Source organism: Plodia interpunctella, chromosome 11, assembly GCF_027563975.2.
Source record: "Plodia interpunctella isolate USDA-ARS_2022_Savannah chromosome 11, ilPloInte3.2, whole genome shotgun sequence".
Lineage (NCBI taxonomy): Eukaryota > Metazoa > Arthropoda > Insecta > Lepidoptera > Pyralidae > Plodia > Plodia interpunctella.
This window is the reverse complement of record NC_071304.1, coordinates 3383590-3405297: the sequence shown is the minus strand read 5'-3', so window position 1 is coordinate 3405297 and position 21708 is coordinate 3383590. Positions and strand designations below refer to the sequence as shown.

The 21708-nt window shown below is 40.0% G+C and overlaps 3 protein-coding genes across 6 annotated transcripts; 1 reads left to right on the top strand and 2 right to left on the bottom strand.

Annotated features, from left to right (window-relative positions):
* Positions 1-21: 21 nt before the first annotated feature.
* Positions 22-10154, bottom strand: asp (abnormal spindle). Its single transcript, XM_053751353.2, has 8 exons — positions 9949-10154; positions 9668-9865; positions 9330-9527; positions 2946-8642; positions 2502-2697; positions 1998-2179; positions 1548-1667; positions 22-1261 (listed from the first exon to the last, which is right to left on the bottom strand). Exons 1-8 carry the CDS (start codon positions 9958-9960, stop codon positions 950-952), a joined length of 6915 nt encoding a protein of 2304 aa, XP_053607328.1. The 5' UTR covers positions 9961-10154; the 3' UTR covers positions 22-949.
* Positions 10155-10368: 214 nt separating this feature from the next.
* On the top strand, positions 10369-17112 carry LOC128673829 (uncharacterized protein). Of its 4 annotated transcripts, none has more exons than XM_053751954.1 (10): positions 10369-10457; positions 10542-10739; positions 11624-11875; positions 12162-12247; positions 12404-12642; positions 13347-13464; positions 13941-14083; positions 14502-14627; positions 14826-15019; positions 15132-17112. In XM_053751954.1, the coding sequence occupies exons 2-10, from the start codon at positions 10569-10571 to the stop codon at positions 16185-16187; spliced, it is 2385 nt and encodes a 794-aa protein (XP_053607929.1). In that variant the 5' UTR covers positions 10369-10457; positions 10542-10568; the 3' UTR covers positions 16188-17112. The 4 variants fall into 4 exon arrangements, with proteins under 4 accessions (XP_053607929.1, XP_053607928.1, XP_053607930.1 ...); XM_053751953.1 differs by having other exon boundaries at positions 10372-10453; XM_053751955.1 differs by having other exon boundaries at positions 10394-10449.
* Srp68 (Signal recognition particle 68) lies at positions 16977-21078 on the bottom strand. Its single transcript, XM_053751956.2, has 6 exons — positions 20779-21078; positions 20446-20567; positions 19815-20042; positions 18753-18941; positions 18491-18621; positions 16977-18148 (listed from the first exon to the last, which is right to left on the bottom strand). The coding sequence occupies exons 1-6, from the start codon at positions 20876-20878 to the stop codon at positions 17122-17124; spliced, it is 1797 nt and encodes a 598-aa protein (XP_053607931.1). The 5' UTR covers positions 20879-21078; the 3' UTR covers positions 16977-17121.
* Positions 21079-21708: the final 630 nt, after the last annotated feature.

Sequence of the window (21708 nt, the reverse complement as noted above, 5' to 3'; positions counted from 1 at the left end):
AAGCACAACACAAACTTGTGACTAATACAACACCAAATTATTTATTCTTATGATGAGTCAGTCTTCAAGTACATTCACGATATCATCTTCACATACAATAACTTGTTCCATGGATTGCTTGCTAGACCATCAGTTGTTTACAAACAATTCCCAACCAATGCCTGCCCATAAATTAAAGAACAACAATACAGGTAGTAGAATCAAAATTAGTAATATGTAGTTAACAAACTCGTCCATGTTAGTAATATTTAATTATTATTTCTCGCGATTATTGCTCGCTCACACAACAACACATTGTTATCTAAATTCATAACCTCAAATTATTTTATCGACTGACAAATTTTGTCAGACAAACGTCATTGACGTCTAAAAGCCGTATAAAATAAGGTTGTCTATGGTTGTTATCTACGGCGCGCTTACATATTATGCCATATAATAACATTACCCCACCTTGACAAAACGAGGTACTTGTTTTGTAAATGTTAATAATGACGTAGCCGTGTCTGTGAACTCGATTATTGTAAGTTAGAAGAGTTTGTATTAAATCATAATTATCCAACTTGCAAACAAAATATAAATCACACGCGTTAATTAGAAATACAAAAATAGCAGCACACATCATTAAACAATAAAAATATTCAATTACATTTATGAGCACTATTCAAAAGTTAACACTAAAGTAATGTCCTGCGTGTAATAAATTATTAGAGTTAGCATATTATTTAAGTAATATAAAGAATCTTATATAAAATAATAATTCATAATTAACATAATTCATTTGAAAACATGGTTATCAATAAGCCCAAAATCAATAATGTTATTGGAATAAGCGATCGAAGGTAATTTCACTTATACCATGTATGTATATCATTTTCTAAAATTATGAAATTCTACAAACCCACAACTAGAAAGCAAACAAACTGACGAAACGATTGTGAGAAACAATTTTTTACAACTTAAATGACGAGAATAGGCAGTTAATGGCATGTTGAGCGTCCTCGAAGTATCGTGGCTTATCTGCTCTAGTTATGCCGTAATCTGGTTCCAAAGCAGGTAATGGAAGACGACAGGAGCCAACACTGCCGTTGCTACATATACTGAAGTTGAGGGAGTTCGTGTGGGACACGAATTTGGTCGGCTGCGGCGTGCTGTATTTGTTCCGTGTGGCGTTGGACTCCATGCGCTTCATCCTGTCCACGTTGCCTTTGATAGTCACCATCATTTTGTGGTTCTCAGGAATGTGCAGAAACTCTGTCAAATCCTGGAAGATAATTGAAATAAGTAATATGTATAATTTGACATCAATTTATTATATATAGTATATTGACGATATGCCATCCGGGGCTTAAACAATTAATAAATTCTACATTAATCATAATGCTTTTGTAAGACTCATTCGAAGTATATTATGTATATTCAAGAATATTTGAATTCTAATTATTTCTTTAACTCTGAAAGTAGTCAGAGTCCTTTCAGTAGAAAAGAGCCTGACCTCTTACCAAAAGGAAACAGACTGAAGAAACGATATTAGTATAGTATTGCCATACCTGTCTGACGTCATCGTACTTGGCGAACAGCCACAAATAGGTACACATTATGCAGAACAGCTGCGTGTTGCTGTTACTGAACCGCCACATGAACTTCAGGATAGGCGGTATGCGATCCCTCTGTTAAAGATGCACGGTATTATTATAGGTATTTTTTTAGTTCAGATTAATAGTAGTAAAATCGAATCTAAAAAAAATATTAAAGGAAAAGGAAAGCCTAGAAGGACATACATGGATCAGGTGATGATTCATTCATATCATAGGGTCGTGTCGACGTTTTAGCCTTATTTCTTCTTATTTTAGAGCATAGCTCTTAAATAAATAGAAGGAAGTCGGTGGAGAATTCTCCCTTTTCTCAGCTTTCTTAGTTTATGAAAACTGAAAATTAAATATCCGTACTTTAGACGTATGTATTACGTATACGTCCTTAATTTTGATATATGTCCTTACCGCATAAATCTTAGGGCCGGTGAGCCTGAACCGCGTGAGGTTGACGAGCATGGAGGAGGCGGACTTGAGCACGTCGATGCTGGAGATGGAGCGGTTGGTCACCGACATGTAGATGTACACGCGCTTCACGATCGAGGCCGCGTTCTCCTGGTACATCATCGGGAACACCTCCGTCAGGAGTTCTGCGGGGTAATGTCGCGTTAATTACTCAATGGTAAAGGATTACGAAGAAAAAGGGCTAAATAAGAGGTTGAGATAATAATGAAGCGTAATTAGTGCATTGACAAGCTGGCGGTAGGCAGATGCCCCGTGGGTCAGTCGCGCTCTGATATCAAGCAAGAAACCGGTTGTAAAACAACAGTCGAACCTTCAAAATGAACTTGGACTTCCGGTCTGATCAACCTTGAATACTGCCAGGAACACACGAGGTTGAGAGACTGAGAACTCAGTAAATTCTTCAGTGTAATTCCATGTCTCCAAAAAAGAGTAGAAAACAATACATACCGAGCGACCTGAACGCCCGGATGACAGTCTCGATGTCGGCCATGTTGCGCAGCACGGCCATTGCGTCGGCGTTGCGCTCGCGCAGCGACTGCTGAGCCGAGCGCTGCGCGCCGCGCCGCCAGCGCGCCAGCCACTGCGTCGCGGCGGCGGCGGCGGCGGCGGCGAGTGCGCGCGTCTTGTAGCCGCGGTAGTGCGCCTGCAGACATTACATACAACGATTAAGCCTATTCAAATTAGTGGCACAAAAGTAGTTCACCTGAAGTTAACTTCGTCAAAATCAAGTCTAATGGAAACTTTAAATATACACGACTGTGAAATTTTTGACGAACGAAATATTTTTATTCATGAAAATATGTAGTTCGTAAAAATTAGGCTTTGTTTTTTTTTTCTGCGCTATTTATTTAATGACCAAGGTAATTTAAATGAAACTAAAGTTAATCATACCTGAATTATCGTCGCAGCCCTATGTCGCCTCTGTTCTTCTCTGAACTTCCGTAGCTGCTCCCTCTTGAGCGACACGTGTCTCCGTACCAGATAACCCCTGATAACAGCTTGCAACCTAATGATCCCTTGTCTCTTCTGGAAGAATTCACATCGCAGCAGTCTTGTCACCAACTTCCCTCTCCATAACTTTTGCACGAATATCACTTTATTTCTTAATTCTAAATACCTCGATCGAGCCACATATCGTCTAAAGCAACTCTGTATACGAATTGCAGACATTTCTCTTTTTATTTTTATGATATCTCTTTGTCTTTTCAGTCTATAGGCGCGCTGTATCGTAAGAGTAGCTTTACGAACTTTATAGTAATGCTGTCTCGCAATGTACCCTCTGAAACTAGCCTGCAGTTTTATAATCACATTCCTCTGTTCAAGGTATTTCTGTCTTGTCTCTAAAGTTAATTTGTGACTGCGATAATATTTCTGTATAGTTAAAGCGGCGTTACGCTTCATCAAATATTTTTTTCGCGCCACAAACTTTCGGAACGACGACTGAATGATAACAACACTCGTTTTCAATCTCAGATACTCTGACCTGCAGGTAATACGTAGTCGCTGCGCTCTATACCAACTCTGTATAAACTTCGCTGCTTCTAATTTTCGCACGTTTTGAATAATCTTGTTAGTTCTGAAGCGACGTTGAACATAAACAGCTGTATTCTTCAGTTTAAGGTACTCCAATCGTGCCTTGCGCATTTCATTCAACAACCTGTAACGTCTCTGTATTATAATTACAGAAGATTTCAACGTGATATAATTTATTTTTTGATTTTTACCCAATATATAGGCTCGATACCGTCTTTGTATTACAGTACATGCGTCCAATATTTTCTTATATTTAGATCGTTCTTGTAACATCAAACGATGCGCTCTATATCTTCTCTGAATGGTTACAGCAGAAGATTGCAATGTTTGATACATCTGCCTTTGTTTTCTCATAGCAAGCAGAGCCCTGTATCTGTGCTGACAGACCATCACCGATTGTCTCATTTTTGAATATATTTCGCGTTGTTTACTCCCTAGAGAATATGCTCTGTAACATCTTTGTATTTGAATGCATGCTTTTAACAGTATGGTGTATTTGGTTCTTTCTTGTTTCATCATTAGTAAAGCCCTGAATCTATTTTGAAGAACTATGGCAGCGGACCGTAATTTTAAGTAAGCATTTCTGTGCGCCCTCATCTGTAGTAAAGCCCTATATTTCTGTTGCAACACAATTGTAGACATTCGTAATGTCCTGTACTGGTTTCGATCGCGCCTCATGGCACACAAGCCGCGATATTGACGCTGTATGCAAACGGCTGCATTTCTTAATTCACAATACTTTTGGCTTATCGCTTTAGTTTCTTTATATCTTCTGTAGTAGTTCTGGATAAAGATCGCTGCTGTTCTGCATCTCAAATACGAAAATCTCTGTTTCTTAGTTTCCAAGTGAGACCTGTAAAATCTTTGAATCTTCACAGTCGAAGCTTTCAGGTGTATGTACTGCTGCCTAACCGTTTTCATTACGACATAAGCGCGATAGTATTTTTGAATGTAAATGGTGGCTGTTCGAATTTTGATATATTCTTGCCTGTCCTTTCTTCCGATGATATAGGCCTTATAAATCCTCTGAATAGTTATGCACGCGTGTTTCGTCTGCTGGAAAAGTTGCTTCACTTGTTTTCCTTGTCTGCAGCTTCGGAACCAGGTTTGAATTTTCAAGGCCGCTTCTCGTTTCTTCAGGAAATCTTTACGCTGCTCCCTGCCTAACAACAAAGCCCTAAACGCATTCTGTATTTTTATACAGGACAATCTTTTCTGGGAATACTTCGATTTCTCCTCGAGCATAAGTTTTCGCGCTCTGTATCTTCTCTGAACAGCTACTGCAGCCGCTCTCATTTGCTTATAGTCTTCCTCACACGTTCTCCTCAATTGCTGAGCTCTGTATCGCCTTTGTGTACAAAGAGTCGCTTGTCTTAGTTTCATGAAAGCAGATCTTTCATGACGCATTACTATCAAATTTCTGTAACACGCCTGGATAGTTAACGCAGCGTTACGCATGTCAATGTAACGCTGTCTTTGCAACTTCGTAATTAGGTATGATCTAAAATACCTCTGGATTACAATTGCAGAGTTGCGCTGATGCAAATAATATGTGCGCACTTTCTTCATAGTAAGATACGATCGAATATAACGTTGGATTGAAATAGCTGATCGTTTCAGTTTTAAATATTCGCACCTCTGATTCTTCATCGACAGATGAGCGCGGATTTTTCTTTGCAAAAGAATAATTTTGTTTTTATACCTCTTGTATTGTAGACGACATTTTCTACCTCTGTACTGAGACTGCAGTAAAATAACGCTTTTTCTTATTTCTAAATAAGTTTTTCTTTGCTCTCTCATATGTAGTAATGCTAGATAGCGCTCTTCGACCATTCTTACAGATTGTTTTAATTTCTGGAAAGCTCTATATTGTTTGATCATCTTGTAGGTGCTCTGAATCACCACGGCGGCTCTACGAGTTTGCTTAAAGTTACGCATGTCTTGTCTCATGAGCAGTTTACTTTTATATTTCTGTTGTACAGATACAATAGCACTTCTCAATCGTAAATACTGCCTTCTGATAACAAAACTGCGGAGCAAACTTTGAATAATTGCAATTTGTTTTAAAGTTTTCCTGTATTGTTTCAAGCAAATCCAACGCCGAACATAACTTTGTAAAATAATAGTGGCTTTCTTTCTCAATTCCTCTCTTTCGGACCTCAGTTTCAAAAGAGTTTCCTTAGCCTGCCTGATCAGTTTGGCAGAGGTGTACCAGTTCTCAATGGTTTGTACACTAGATTTGAATTGTCGCAGGCGAGAGCGGCACAGCCACATCCGGCAGAATTTCTGTATGGTGATGGTCGCGGCGACCACTTGATGCATCTTCCACTCCACCAAGCGGTTGTACTGAATGCGGCGCCACCAACATTGTATCACACTCGCTGCATTATTTCTCTCCTGGAGAATCCTCTCTTCCTCCTTCCTCTGTGCCACTATCACCTCATATTTCTTCCTCCACCAAGTCTGTATAACGTTGGCGGCTTTCTCAAACAACGGAGCGCGGAACACGTGTATAAGTTGCCATAACAGTGAGAGTGTCTTCTCTCTGTGACCGTCCGCTATGTCGTTAGCATTGATATCACCAACTATCACAAAGTTAGCTTCCTTCAATGCGTTGAGAGCGACTTGCACGTTATGGATTTTTTGCAACCGCGAAATAGCGGGTGTACGGAGCTGATTCAGCAAGCCGTTTTTCATCAAGATTATCTCCATTACTTTGGTCAGTCGAACGCCGTCTCTAATGTCAGTAGCTAAATTATGGACAGCATATTTATATTCATCTAAATAAGACTGCTTGTGACATACGACGTAACCGAGTGGACGCAAATGTTTCGTTATATCGCCGATGCCGGCGATGAGCTCTCGCGTAAATCTAATGACTATTTCTCGACTTTCCTTACAAATGGCGTTACGACAAAATAGGCAGGGATCGTGCGATATCAATTTCTTTTGTTTTGCTTGATCTAAAAAGAAGACAAGCATAAAAAACTTCTTCAAAGTAAATTTCTTAATTGCGTCCATATAAGCGGGCAGCAGCATGTTAGGCGCAGATAACTTTGAGTGTTTATTTTTCAAATGGGGATTTTTAAACAATCTTTGTATTATAAAAGCCGTAAGTCCTTCTATATCACTGTTCGATTTCAGCGGGAGAACCAATCCATAAATAGCTTCAAGTCCGATACGAAGCCACAGAGGATTGTAAGATAATAACAGTTCCATAATGGCCTTCTGTAATCCAACATCTAAATGTAGATTTCTGTCTGTTCGTATTGCAATTAATTTTTTCTCAATCTGCACATTGAGTTTGACAAAGACTTGCGCGATCTCAGGGCTCAAGAGAAGCGCCCGGGCGGCGCGGCGGAGGCTCTCCATCCGGCGGCTGTCGTGGTACGAGCTGCACACCTGCTCCTTCGTGGGAGCTACGGGCACTTCTTTGTTCCTGTTCTCAATCCATGCCTTCCCGACGTCAATCTTTTGCTCAATGTTGCTATCCAGATCGGCGGGAGGCGTCAAAATGCAATTCAGCCACCTTTTAAATTCTTTCTCGAATTTGTCAACCGCTTCCTTATCATAGAAATATGTGGAAGACAAAAACGGATCTACCGTCAAAGACTGTGAGTAAACATTTTCTACCTGAGTGATAGACATATTCCTATTTTTATTGCCGTCAAACGTAACGTTGGATATTAGGGATTCTCTGCTCTTTATACTTGATTTGGGTTTTAAGGATTTTCTGGGCAGGGATACTGGGACTTTCCATAGATCGGGTTCAGTTTTAATTACGGCTTTCTTCGACCAAGACTGTCGTGTTAAAATAGAATTTCTGTCTTTGTCAAACGTGCGGTCATGTATAGTAAACGTAGTCTGTTGTTTATTCGTTTTGTCAAGTACTTGTGTCTCTGAAAAGTGGGCACTCTCTTCAGGTATGGACTGAAGAGGTGGCGTGACGGACCGCGGCGGCGACCTGATGTCAGCGCGCAGCTCGTTGTGCCAGACATTGTTTTCGCAAGGATTCAAATAGTTTCTGTCGTAATTTTCTCTCTGTTGTTGATACTCTTTGAAAAGAGATTGCCTCATTTTGGGATGCTGGTCTCGCAAAAAGAAATGTGGTGGTCTGGATTCGGTGTAGTACTGTTGCTCCATAGGCGTATTAGGCGAATCTTTAGTATACGTATCAGAACTAAATTTCATATTCAATTGAAGATCGTCAATAATGTCGTGGGTATCATTATTCATTTTCGGCAAACACTTTCTCTCTGTGGAGAATCTTTGAGGGAAGAAGGACAGGTCACTGATACGAGAAAATTCTGTGTTGATCGAGAAGTTAGGGCTGTTTAACTCTTTAGGGGATGACGTGTTTGGGATCTTCTTGTTGGCTGGAGTTTCTATATCGCGATTGTCTAACTGCGCGTGGTTAACGTTCAACCATTTGTTGGGTTGTGACGTCGATATCGATATAATTGAATGAGTTTCATTTTCTTTGTTAGAAGTTTTCATATCCAAGCTATCATCGAAATCACTTTCGGAATTAACACTCACGACTATCTTGGGCCCTTTATTCAATTTATCAGTTTTAGAGGCCAAACTCTTCAGTGGTGTAAATGTAAGATTGTCAAATATGTCTGATGCAGAGGTATTACATTTGTTGGATGGTTTCAATACATTTTGCATTTGGATTACATTTTCTTTATTGCTGGTGTAAGATTTCTCGTAAGTTTGTTGCAGTATATTAGTGTTGTTGGTTCGTCGCATGTTCGAAAATACTTCTGAAGTGTCAAAGTTAAAATCTAAACTGGTTGGGGAATCAAAGGGACATTTTTCATGGTGAGAATCAATAGAATAATTATTCATCATGTTTATTCTGTTTGATGGCTGCAGAACCGCGTGTTGCATGGTTTTGACTACATTTATAGTCTTTTTTATTTTTGTGGCATTGTAAATTATTTCAGACTTTTTCTTATAAATTGCAACAGGAGATTTTTTTGATGGTTTCTTTTTCATTTTGCCAGGAGATATTTTGAAGCCTTTAGGTTGGGTGCATTTTCCTTTAATAGTCTGAAATAGTTAGATTGAATATATTACAAATAAATATATTACAAATAAATATATGAATTACATAGGTACATGACACACACACATAGCAACAATTTTTGTGAATACAATCTGGTATTATCAGGTTTACTGTAAACATACCTACAACCCTTTTGTTCATATATAAACAAAAGCTGGTAACAAATAAAATAGTCCAGTTTAATAGAATGTCTAATTTTTTTAAAGACCCAAAACACAAATTAGTGGTTCCTGGGCTCAGCGACTGAGGAAGAAAACATTCAGGTGAGAGAGAAATGTTTCTTATAGCTTACATACATCTACCCTTCCCCAATTTCAGTGACAATAGATCCAAAAAGTATAACATGTTGACTATACCCCCCACCTAAACAATGACACAATGACACAATGCCAGTTTGTAGGGAATTTTTGTTTGTGGCAAAACATCGCCTTTTTTGCATTTCTTCATGTCACAGTCAACAATTTTTTACCTTTTTTGTGTCCAGCTGCTTAACAAAGAAACTATTATATATGTACTATTTGGGCAGAAACTGGGAAAATACAGCGTGTAAACCTAATTTTGAGCTGGATAGATGGCAGTTGTCTGGGGAAAAAACTGAGAAAGGTATGACTATATCTAGTTGTCAACATAAATGAATTATATTTGTAATGATAATGATAATAAAGACTTACCAATGCAGACTTAAGCACCACAATCACATCATAACGCCCCCTGTTCTCATTTGTGAACCTTATGGTCTCCCTCAATGCAGTTGGTTGTCTCGGAGTCCAAAGCATTGTGAGGCAGTAACAGGTTTCTGGTTCCAGGATCAACCATTCTCCTGGCAGCTCTATGACCAAGTCTGGGGGAAGACTGCGGCCAAGGGTTATCTGTAAAATATTTATTATGACAATCACTTATTGGATAAGGATACTTTTTAATTTTGGATTGGGTAAGCTTTAGTAGGTATTTTAAAAATACAAAGTTACAATTTCTTGCAATTTTTAAGTAATAATCTTAGTGATGTTACCTGCTGTACTTGTTTCGATGGATTGAACACTTCCAAGTTCCTCTCACATGAAGATCCAACAAGTACATTGTCGAAGACCACTTGCGGAGGCCTGGAGAAGGGCGCGAGTATGAGACGGGGGCATTCCTCTTTCGGAGACCTTTTTTGTGTGGCTTCAACATGACGACTTCGTCTAATATGTTCTGGCGTGTTCTCAATCTAAGGAAATATTGTCACAGTAAATTAAAAACTATAAACATGACAAAATGCATGGATCATAAATTTCTTGAACTTTTACTAACTTCGAAATACATGTTCCGAGGATTATATCCAACTGTCACTTCAAACTTTCAGCATCACATACTAATTTAAATGTAAAATACACTAATAAACATTTAAGTTATCAATTATTAAATAACCAACACAATACAAAACGAAATTCAGAAAGAGATTCAGATTCAGTTTAATTTCAAAACCAAACCGTCAGTTAACTCAAAATGAAGAGGGCAAAAATATGACATGAGAAAAAGAGATAGTTTTTCAGTGTTGCCAGAAGTATTCATAAAGGAGCCCATTCACGATAAAATGCTTTGTCCCCCATGCTGCTACCAAATACATATCTTTACGTGACGGTACGGCAGCTGTATACAATGGTAGTAGAATACTTCATTTATTATCTATATCTATAATTAGTAATTCTATCGTAACTCTGGTGTTATCGTTGTCAGTGTCATATGACAGCTGTCATTTACAAATCTGAGCCGAGAAATTTTCGTTCGACTCGTCCTTCATTTTTCTCTTACGTGCGTAGGTATTATTATTCATTTATTTATCACTTAGTACTCAGTATATAGTGACTAGTACTAAAGAATATAACATACATATTTCATTATAGAAGCCCCATTTTGTACCGATCGAAGCCATGGCAGATTCTCAGGGCAATGACAATACCACTTGCGTAGTGTGTTTCAAGAACGTCTTGTATTACTCGATTGGAGAATGTGATCATCCCGTATGTTTCGAGTGTTCAACCCGTATGCGAGTCCTCTGCTTGCAAAACGAGTGCCCCATATGTCGACAGGATCTAGCAAGGGTAAATAAACTTATCGGATTCCCAAGTACAATTTTACAATACCTAACCCATTTGTACATAAAGTACACGTTAAAGTTCATCTAAGAGAAATGCAATATTGTCAGCCTTATCAGGCAATAAATACTATTATACATAATATATAATTAGTTAGCTACTTTTATATATTTCACAAGTTGTCACAATATATATATATTATTTTATCCTACTACTACCCTTACCTTCACTATGAAATTCTCAAAGTTTTTTAAGTATAGTATTTTCCCATTTATGTATTACTATACTATAAAAGCATTGTTAAAAAAATTTGTTGTAAAACTTATTTGCTTTTAAAAAAGAACATAACATATGTAAAAACACAATACATCTTATCCTTTTAGATTTAAGTTTATAAAGTCTATAATGTTTGATTGAAGAAACTCAATGATTTCGTAATACCTAATTACTTATTTGTATTTCTTTATATTGAGAATTTTGTATTAGTCGCAGGTAAAGAGTATATGTAGATGTTTAATAATTCTTGATTTTAATTAATATGTGATTATTTTTTAGTTGGTGTTTCAATAATATTTTTTTATTAGGTTTTCTATATTGCTTATGTTGTGCAATATGCAAACAACATTTTTATTGTAGGATGTTTATGTTTACTCATTTCAATCATTCTTTATTTAACATAAATTCTCATGACTTGTCAACCACTTTTACAATATCAATTAATTTGAATTTTATTTATTTATACTTTAATGCATAAATAAAATTTGTGTCCTACCTATTGATGAGCTTTGTCATAACACATACTATGCTTTAGCATGCTAAAGCAAGCATCATGATGCTTTATACCACATAGTAAAAAGCACTTAGAATATCTAACTTATTTCTTTCCACAGGTCGTATTTACAGAAACAGTTTTGCCTTACAAAGAACTTCGTAACAAGGTGTTCAATGATAGGCTATTTGAGAGACAGTTCAAAATAGGGTTTTGTACTCAAGAGATAAAAAATGCCTACGACAAACTTCTGGAGAACCACTGCAAAATGTGTGATAAGATACCACCATTCAGGACATTTGCCATGCTCAGTGACCACATGAGGAGGGTCCATGAGAGATTTTTCTGTGATCTCTGTGTTAAACATTTAAGGGTATGTCACATTATATCTCATCATTCATGTAAAATAGTGAACTGTTTAGTATGGATTTAAAAATTTTAAGAGATTGGCGTGAAATGGCCCAACAATGAGGGGACCGATACGTGCCTGGTGTTTGCACTGATATTCCTAACCAGGAAAATAAAATAAATTTTTTGTTTATTGCATTTTATTTAACATATTTTAATTAAATAAATACAATATTGACAAATTTCATAGACTTGTGTTATGGACTTATGGAATATCAACTTTGTCCTTAATGAAAGAATTGTTTTTTCAGATATTCACAAGTGAACGAAAATGCTATACTCGTCAAGAGCTAGCCCATCACAGACGGAAAGGGGATTTAGATGATACATCTCACAGGTAACAACACAAGATAGATAAAAGTGTTTATTTGATGCTGTAAACATAACTACAAAACAAGAATTGTAAAACATAGCATTAATTATATCAAGAAATGTGTATGTTGTAATAATACAAAAAGTTCGTAGCTCAGTGGATTTATTACCCTTGTTGCAGAGGTCACCCGCTCTGCGAATTCTGCGAGGAGCGTTTCATGGACGCCGACGAGCTGTACCGCCACCTCCGCAAGGAGCACCTCTACTGCCACCTGTGCGACGCGGACGGTCGCAACTTGTACTACGCGTCGCATTCTGCGCTTGCGCACCATTTCCGCACCGACCACTTTCTGTGCGAGGAGGGGGAGTGCGCGGAACAACATCTGACGTCAGTCTTTAGGAGCGAAATCGACCTAAAAGGTGAACATACAGGAATTTGCTATTTTTTATCTTCCTGTTAATTCCATTGGCTAGTCTGCAATTAATATTAGCCAAAGGGAGAGACGGAAGGAAGTATTAAAATAATAGTAACATGACTGACCCTGCGGGCTTGACAGGAAATCCCATATACCCATGGCAAGGTTCTGTGCTCCAAACAGTGTACAAACTGTACTTCATAGCCAGTCACGTCTACCTAATGGACGTCCCACCTTGCTAACAAAACAACGACAATTTATCCTAAACAATTGTCTCGTCACACAGATCCATATCACATCAATCATCACAGAAGAACATCAACAAAGTAAACCTCCGACCTAGCCTCTTCACGTATAATCACAGAGAAATGAGCCAACACAACTTTACGCACATCAACTGTATTTTATATTCATAAAGGAGCACAACCGCTCCACACGACGCAAATACAACTTAAGTAATTACAAGGTCCTATGTTTGTTTTATTCTCAACACACAGGGGTGACTACAGGTGTCTTTTGTAAATCACTTTGCCAGCTAGTATTAACATTTTGGAATAAGAGTTGTTTTACCGACAGTAAAGTAGGTAAAATTCTTGTGAGCTGAAAATAAATAGTTGAAATTCCGAATAGGTATATACCAGAGTTCAAATATAGACTACTGCCGGCGTAGCTCTGGCAACAGTTAGTAAGGAATATATATATTTCTAGCCCACAAGGCGACGGTGCACGGTCGTGGTATGAATAGAGGCGCGGCGCGGCAAGCTAGGACTCTGGAGCTACAGTTCAACATCACCCCGCATCCCGTAGCTCATCGCGCGCCGCATCGGTGAGTTATGACGATAATATTAATTTATTTTTCATGCTTTCTTTTCGAAAAAAAAATTGCTAACAGCTAACAGATTTTATTAAAGTCGCTTAAAGGCATCTGACATGACTACGACTACCTACCGCGTCTAGTGGCAAGTAATTTTTTATTAATATAGATATATTTTGATTTGAGATTTCGATATATTTTGTTTGAAGGACCAAAATGCGATACGGTATCAACGCTGTCATTTTGGTCTTATCTGTGGTATTATTATCTGGCCTAATCATTAATAACTAGACAGAAAGCTATAGACATATATCTTCCGTAGAATACATTAAAGAGATACGCGTATCGATACTAATATTATAACAAGTCTGTTTGTTTTGCTTTCACAACTAGATGTATATAGTTAAAGACGTTCATATCTCGACATGTCGTGAACTGGCCAGCAACGGCGTCTGGTCCCATTATAAAATAGTTACATTTTGCGATAGAAACCCCGAGCCCCGCCCGGAGCCCCAATCGCCGCCGCCGCAGTCGCCGCGCATCGACACGCTCAGCGTGGAGCAGTTCCCGCGGCTGTCGGCCGCGCAGCCACAACACAGCTTGTCGCTAGCGCCTGTCAAACACTATAACGGTACGTCCGTTCTGTCACCGTTGTGTCGTCTACAATAAGTGCTGCTGGAATGCAGAGGGCACAGATAGGCTTACATTTAGAAACAAAAGCAAAATACATGCCTCTTCAGACTTAAATGGGTAATAAAACTAGTTGTGCTCGGATTCCTAGTTAGACTAACAGCTGTAATGCCGCGTTGTTCAGTTTTTCCTGCAAAAAGGAATCATGGACACCAAAATTTCCAAAAAATGGGGTTACTTTTTACATTTGAGTGAATTCCTATTATTTATATTTTACAACATTTAAAGTAATTGAATAATCATTATTGAATTTGTGTTTTTTTACGTGTTGATATTGCTGCAATAAAATGGCTATTGCTATAAATTCATTTCTGTGTTTAGTATTGAGTCACGGGTTTTTTTAATTTTATTATTTTTAGCGGTGGATGGTTTGACCCGCAACGAGCGGAATTTCCCGGCGCTAGACGGCGCCGGCGCCGGCGCCGGCTGCAGCTCGCGGCCGGCGCGCCCCGGGTCACAGCCCGTGGCCGCCGTACTCAGCAACTGTGAGATTTTATTTATTTATTCCTTGTATTGCAGTATATAGCGTTGTTAGCAGCAAAGGAGAACATAGACTTCTTCATTTACAACGTTTATCCTTTACACATAATGAATTGTAAATTTTCGTATTTTGAAGTACTAGCTTATCTATTTAGTCTTGCATGATTTTTTACTAAAAGTAATAGAGTTTTTTCTCTTTCCAGCGAAGCCCAGCGTATCGATCCAGCTGCACAGCCAACCAGCGAGCGCCAGCAACTTCCGCTTGACGCAAACTAGCGGCAACCGTATCTCCATCCCGCAGCATCAGAAGAAGACTCCGCTGAATGACGACGACTTCCCCTCCCTAAGTAGAGACGATCACCCAAACATCGGTGCAGGGACCGTCCAGCCTCCGAAGGTAATTATACTTTTGGATTTATTGTATCATCTACTTGTTAAACATATATTAGAATCATCAACATCCTTTCTTTTATTAGTTTTTTGTTCAAAATTATTGTTTTTCATTGCAGGTCACAATGATAAATAGTCAGGAAATGAACGCGCTCAAAAGCAAACAGCAGAGTTTCCAAGCAAGGAAACCTTCGCACGGCGGCGAGGCGTTCCCGGCGTTGTCCGGGGGCGGAGCGCCCGCCGCGCCCCCGCAGTGGATCACCGTCAGCAGCAAGGGCGCCAAGCCTGGCAAGGCCAAAGAGAAACCCAACAGACCCGAACCTCCCCCCCAACCGAGCTTCAACCCATTCGCTGACTTCCCAACTCTCCCCGTCAACAACTCGAAACCTATCTCCAACGCGAAACCGAAAAAAACCCTCGCGACACCCACCCAACCCCCGGTTATCCATACCGAATCGAAAGCCAGTAAAAAAGACAAAAAGAAACAAAACAACAACGCAGCGAAGAAAGAAAACGTAAACGAGTTCGCGCACGTGAACGGCGCGATCGACAAGAAGATAGCGCGGGAGATGTCATACGTCGGCATCGGCGTCGACGACAGTCCCAACGCGGAAGTGCAGAAGAAGGTGAAGACCGTGGAGGCCGCGGCGGCGGCGGCGAGCGAGGGCGACCGGAACGGCGGCCACGGGGACTTCACGCTGGCGGCGCGCGACTACCCGCCGCTGAGCGCCTGGCCCGCCAAGCGCGAGCGCCCGCTCTGCAACGGTCTCACCTTCACCAACTCTTCCGGCCAGACCTTCTCCGCGCCGCTGCACGCCTACATACCGCCTGTGGACTTCGAGCGCCGGAACCGGGAGCTGGTGAAGAAGTTCGCGGTCGCGCTGGGCGGCGCCGCGGCCGTCGAGGAGTTCAAGGTGGCGTCGCGGGCGTTCCGCGACGGCGTCATCGCCGCGGAGGAGTTCTACTCGCACTGTCGCGCGGCCCTGGGCGCGCAGCTGGAGGCGGTGTTCCCGGAGCTGGTGGCGCTGCTGCCGGACATCGCCAAGCAGCAGGAGCTGGTGGTGGGGCGGGCGGCGGGCGCGCTGGCGGCCTGCGACTCGTGCGGCCAGCTGCTGGCGCCAGCGGACCGCGGGCCGCATGCGGCTGCGCACTGGCCGCCGCTGGCGCCGCGCTAGCCGCTTGTGATGCCGCCTTCTCACCGGTGACCGAAACAGATATATCGAAAGACACGCTCGAGGGTAATAATGTTACGATTCATCATAGATCTTTATTATTTAATTTTGTCTGTCAAATTTTTAATAAATCGACACGGACGGTTCGTTTCTTATACGATAAGTTATCTCGGTATAGGTGTGTTATTTAATTGAAATTTGACAGGTTTTAGACAATGCTTCCCGCATCATGTGAGGACAAATTTGCAACTTGTCAATAGATCGTTCAAAAGTGTACTAGTTGTACCCGAATAATATTTTTGTATTCCACCGCAAGTTATTTTCTATAAAAGTAACTTTTCTACTTATACACTTTACTTACTTTTCATGCCTGTATTAAAAATATTTTATTCTTGGTTATGTTTTTATTAGAATGTACTGTAACGAGAACTACAGGTGCTTCTAAATAGTAATTTCCTCTTTAATTCAATAATGACAGTTAACTGTCCTTTCAATACAAATCTATAATCACTATTGTAAATTCCATAGTGACAAGTGTATCGATGCATTCTTACAGTATCGCAACTAAGTTGAAAGTGATTTGTATTACCTGAATGTTATTAAATGTAAAAATATATTGTTTCAAATTGAAAATGCTATTATATTTTTGTACTTTTCACATTAAAATAGTGAATGTAAATTATTTATGTTGAATATTATGTTATTTTGGTTTTATTGTGTGCGTATTGCATGGCCGAATGTCTAGGCTAGCAGCTAGACTGCTCGCTCGTAAGGAGAAAATCAAAGTCAAGGTCGAAAACAAAATCTGTTTATAATACACCATAATATATTCTGGATTAAGACTGCAACAAAAGTCAAATATAATTTTTTACGTAATAACTTGTTATTTCATGAATAGTTAAGACTTAAATACAGTCTTAAAACCCAATGTAAATATTTACTTGTCGCTTTTCCCCCACCCCAGGAACCCTTTGACCAGCCCAGTAAGGCCAGCGCCTTGCTTCTTGCCATCAGCGGCCCCCGTCTTATCATCCAAGTTCGGGAACTCTATGAAATTGCACGCCAAATCGAAGAAGAGAGGTTTGCAGGGTATCGCCTCCATCGGCGGGGGCATCTTGTAAATGTTCGGGTTTTTAGTAAGTACCTGAGTATCCTCGCGGTACTCGTCCAGACGATCCACCAATGGCTTTTTGTCCTTGTGAGGCTTCCCACTAGTATATTTATTCTCCTCATCGTCATCTTCATCTTCTAGAACAGAATCCGCGTGAACTTCAAATTTGCAGCTTTCGATATCTTTCTTTAAAGTCTGTAACTTTTCTACCAGCAACTTGTCACCTAGCTTGCTCGCTAGCGACTCCGCCGTGTAGGTGTTACACCTCTCCAGCATCGCCAGGGCTTCTCTGAACCGCCTCAAGCCGGTGAGAACCTGCGCTATGTAGAAACAGCGGAATGCTCTATATGCCTTCATTTGCTGCTCGATCTCCTGCTGGTATTTAGCATCGTTTTCGAATCCGGGCAGTTGCTGAAGCTCAGTGAAGTTCTGGAGGATGATCTCGTAAAGTCTCGTCAGATCGTGGGGTCGGACTTTCTTGCCGTCGATTTGAATATTGTTCTTGCGCGCCTGCTCTGCCTGTTCCACCAGTAGATTGTTCCTTTCGATGGTGCGAATGAGACGCAGATACATCATATAGGAGAGTAAGTAGTTGATGCCGGACATTTGTGTTTCGGACGCGGACTTCAGCTTGGGGTCGTTCTTGATCTCGTCCTTGATAGCGGAGATGGCGTCCTTGCAGTCCATGAGAATGTTCTCGAGGACATCGATCTTGGCCTGCACGGAGCCGGCGCCGGCCACGGAGCGGTCGAGGTCCTGGAGCGCGATGAGGAACAGCCTCGCCTTCTCCGGGCGCACGGTCACGCGGCGCCCGCGCCACTCCACCTCGTGCATTACGCCCGAACGAGATTCCCTGTGGAAGAACAGATAAATTACTGGAATATAACACATTTTTTTTTAAGTTTTAGATCCGTACTGTAATTATTATTCAGGTGGTTTCAAGCAGTTGTGTACTGCTTGAAACCACCTGAATAATTATAATATTTTAATATTACTTTATACATCCGTTAATTTGTCAGACCCAGTGAATTATACAAGTATCATTATATAAATGATGTATGATAATTTGTTTGACGAAATGAGTGAACCAGTTGAGACTGGCTCTCTCAGGCAATCTTGAGATTTCACTTGTACAGTGAGCCAGTTGAGATTGTACGATATTAAGATAAAAAATCTCGCGATGTCAGCAACTTACTTGGCCTGCGCCATGAGTGAGTCCAGGTTATCTATGAGTCCCTGTCCACGCATGGCCACCAGGTCGCCTGCAGCAGACTCGTCGCCTATGTTGTACGCGCAGTAACGCAAGCTTGGCTTCAGTTCTTCCACCTACGAATACAAGACGAAATCAAGTTGAAAAATATTTTTTTATTAAAATTAATTTGAATTGAATGTCTCAGAATGACAAGTAGGCTGAACTGCACCAGCAGTCTCCCACTCAGCACTCAGTAGATACAGACCTTTTGCTTGTAGACAATCCGCTCGTCCTCGGGCAGGGCTGCGCAGAGCTTGTCCAGCACGAGCTGAGCGCGCTGCAGCGCTTCAGCGGCCACACGCCACTGCTGGAGCTCCACCAGCAGTATCCCGCTCAGCCAAGCAGCGTATGCGCCTGCTTCAAGCAGGGTTCGCGCGTCGCATGCACCACTCTCCTGTTCACCATTATTATAGTTAAAAGCGTTTACGTCTAGCGCGGCATGTCAAGGTCTGGTTTGATTTTAATTGAAAAATGACATTGAAGGGTAAATAAAGAAAACCACTGTTCAGTTTTCTTGATAGTTGTTTACGTCTAGTGCGGCATGTCAAGGTCTGGTTTGATTTTAATTGAAAAATTACACTGAAGGGCAAATAAAGAAAACCACTGTTCAGTTTTCTTGATAGAATGCACAATTACTCTATTAATATGGATTTGTTATACATGTCACACATACTTTTTAACTTATTTTTGAAAATAATATTTTTTACATAAGTGCACTTTGTGTGACTATGTCAGCCTCATGGGGATCTCTAATATAAACTTATCTATCTATCACAAGATATAAATGGATTTCACCACCTGTGCTAATGGACTGCTCAACACTAAAAAAATATATGTCCCACTGCAAAATAATAATGATATTAAAAAATTCTGGAATCGTCTTTTCGGGACAGCGTTATTGACCACTGAGCTCTCAAGACCATGCCAATTCAACTGAATAATTTCATGTCTTTACGTCTTACGTCGACGTACAGTATTTTCATTAGAGTGTACCTAGGTACTCTCAATGAAAATAACTTTAATGAAAATACTGTCCCGAATAGACAGGGGTGTGGGTTCAATTCTCACTAGATTCCAGAATTTTTTCATCTCATTATTATACTCTATTAATCGATATGTTTTCTCTAATAACTATTCAGGACAAAGAAATTTCTTAAAGTTATTAGTAATTAATATATTTTTGGACCAAAAAAACGAATATTTCGGTAAAAGTTAACCACATAGTCCTAGTTTTTCTAAAAAGTTTGTCAATCAATATATAACTCACTTCACACAGTTGCAACAAGGTCTGTGCATGGGAGTAGGCCTTCTTGAGTCGTGAGACAAGATGGAACTTCTTGCGGGGCTCGGTGTTGGCCTCCTGCCGCAGCTGCATGGCGTGCGCCCAGGCCCGCTCGGCCTGCAGCAGCGGCACGCACAGCAGCCGGCTCTCGCCGCCCGCTGACAGCAGGTGGGACGCCGTCACGTCACGCCGGCGGTAGTGCCGTCTGTCACCCTGTAATCACAATTTTAAGTGTGGCTTTGTAGTAAAAACATCACTATATACTATTTAATAGGTATGTAGTGTTCTAGTTTTTACAGATACAATGGTTCTCGGTGAATTAAGACTGACTGATTTTAAGTGAAATAGAAAGAGATTTAATTTGAAATAAGTAGCACCCTAAAATTGATAAATAAATACATAATTAATGGTAATCACAATATTCATTATTGAAAAATAGGTATCAAATGATACCCCACATGGTGGCTTTCAAGTGAAAAATATCTAGGTGTAAGGGACATACTAGATTCAAGATTTTATTCACCAATGCCAATTTGAAAAGTTGCAATTTGGTCATGTATTTTGGTATAGAAAGGGCATAAGAGTACCTCAGAACTCTAAAAATGAAGTATCTAACCTGTGGAATCTTAAGTACTTTCCGGAGACGTCTTAAACGCCTTGAGCAGTATCCTCTGTACCTCTGGTAGTCTCCATGCCGGAGACCATGTTGTTGCTGTGCATCCTTTGTCAGACGGAAAACTTTTCCTTGGTCAAGGAAAATTGTATCATGGTAAAAACATTGGACTAAATTCTAATATTTGCATTAGTAGATACCAACTTATAAACAAAGCTAAAGAAATATTTAGCACCTATAATTTAAAATAGCGACGCTAAAATATTGCAGACATGTAAATAATGCAGATACGTATGAAAAAGATAAGATGATTTGTGTCAATTTTATAAAGGATACTTTCTAAACTCAGAAGAACTGGGGGTTTGGAATCTTCTTTTTCTGCTTCTTCAGGGGCGATAGGTTTTGCATCTCCAGCTTCTCCTTCTAATACGACCATAGCGTTGATTTTCTCTTCTTCTCACTTAAATAAATTCACGTAAATTCTTTTACGAATTAACTCGATAATTTAATTTATTTAGATGAATGACTGAGTAAGCGACCCTTAAAGCAGAACAGAATTTCCCAAGAAAATAAATCCACTCCAACCCACCAGTGTACAGTAGACGTGATCAGCCAGCTGTCACCACTGACTGTCACAAATCACAACGTCGTCGTCGTGTCATTTTTATGTCAAAAAAAATGTTTTTTGGGAAGTGAGTGGGCGGGTATACATTTGTCTCCCATCGCGCGCGCTCTCCCTTAATTTGTATACCATGGATTTAGTAAGTACTTCGTACAAGTACGTACTATAGGCATGAAGGCGTAGTCAGACATAGGTACCTACAGGCAAAGAAAAATAAGTAATACAGATAGTTGTATGGTATGATATGATAGAAAAGGTTCTATGTTTCTATTTGTTCTGAGATCGCTGAAATTCTAAGCTACAAAAGAAAGGTACCCTTTTCTTTTAACAAGTACATAGTTCTAAAACTTAATAATACCTACTCTTTGATTGCAACGACAGATTGCAAACGCAAACCCATGGATTTAATAAGTACTTCGTATAACTGGATAGATTACTACGCAATACCAGACAATTAATAATATAAACACAAATTGCAAGGTACTAAACACTATTTTAGAATAACCATAGATAGGATTGAGACGAAAAATTCTTGAAAGAGACTCACTTTGTCTGGGTGTGTTCCTTTCTTGTAGTATTGTGACCACAAATTACAAAATCCACAAAATTTGATTTCCATATTGTATGGAATTAACGATTTTTTT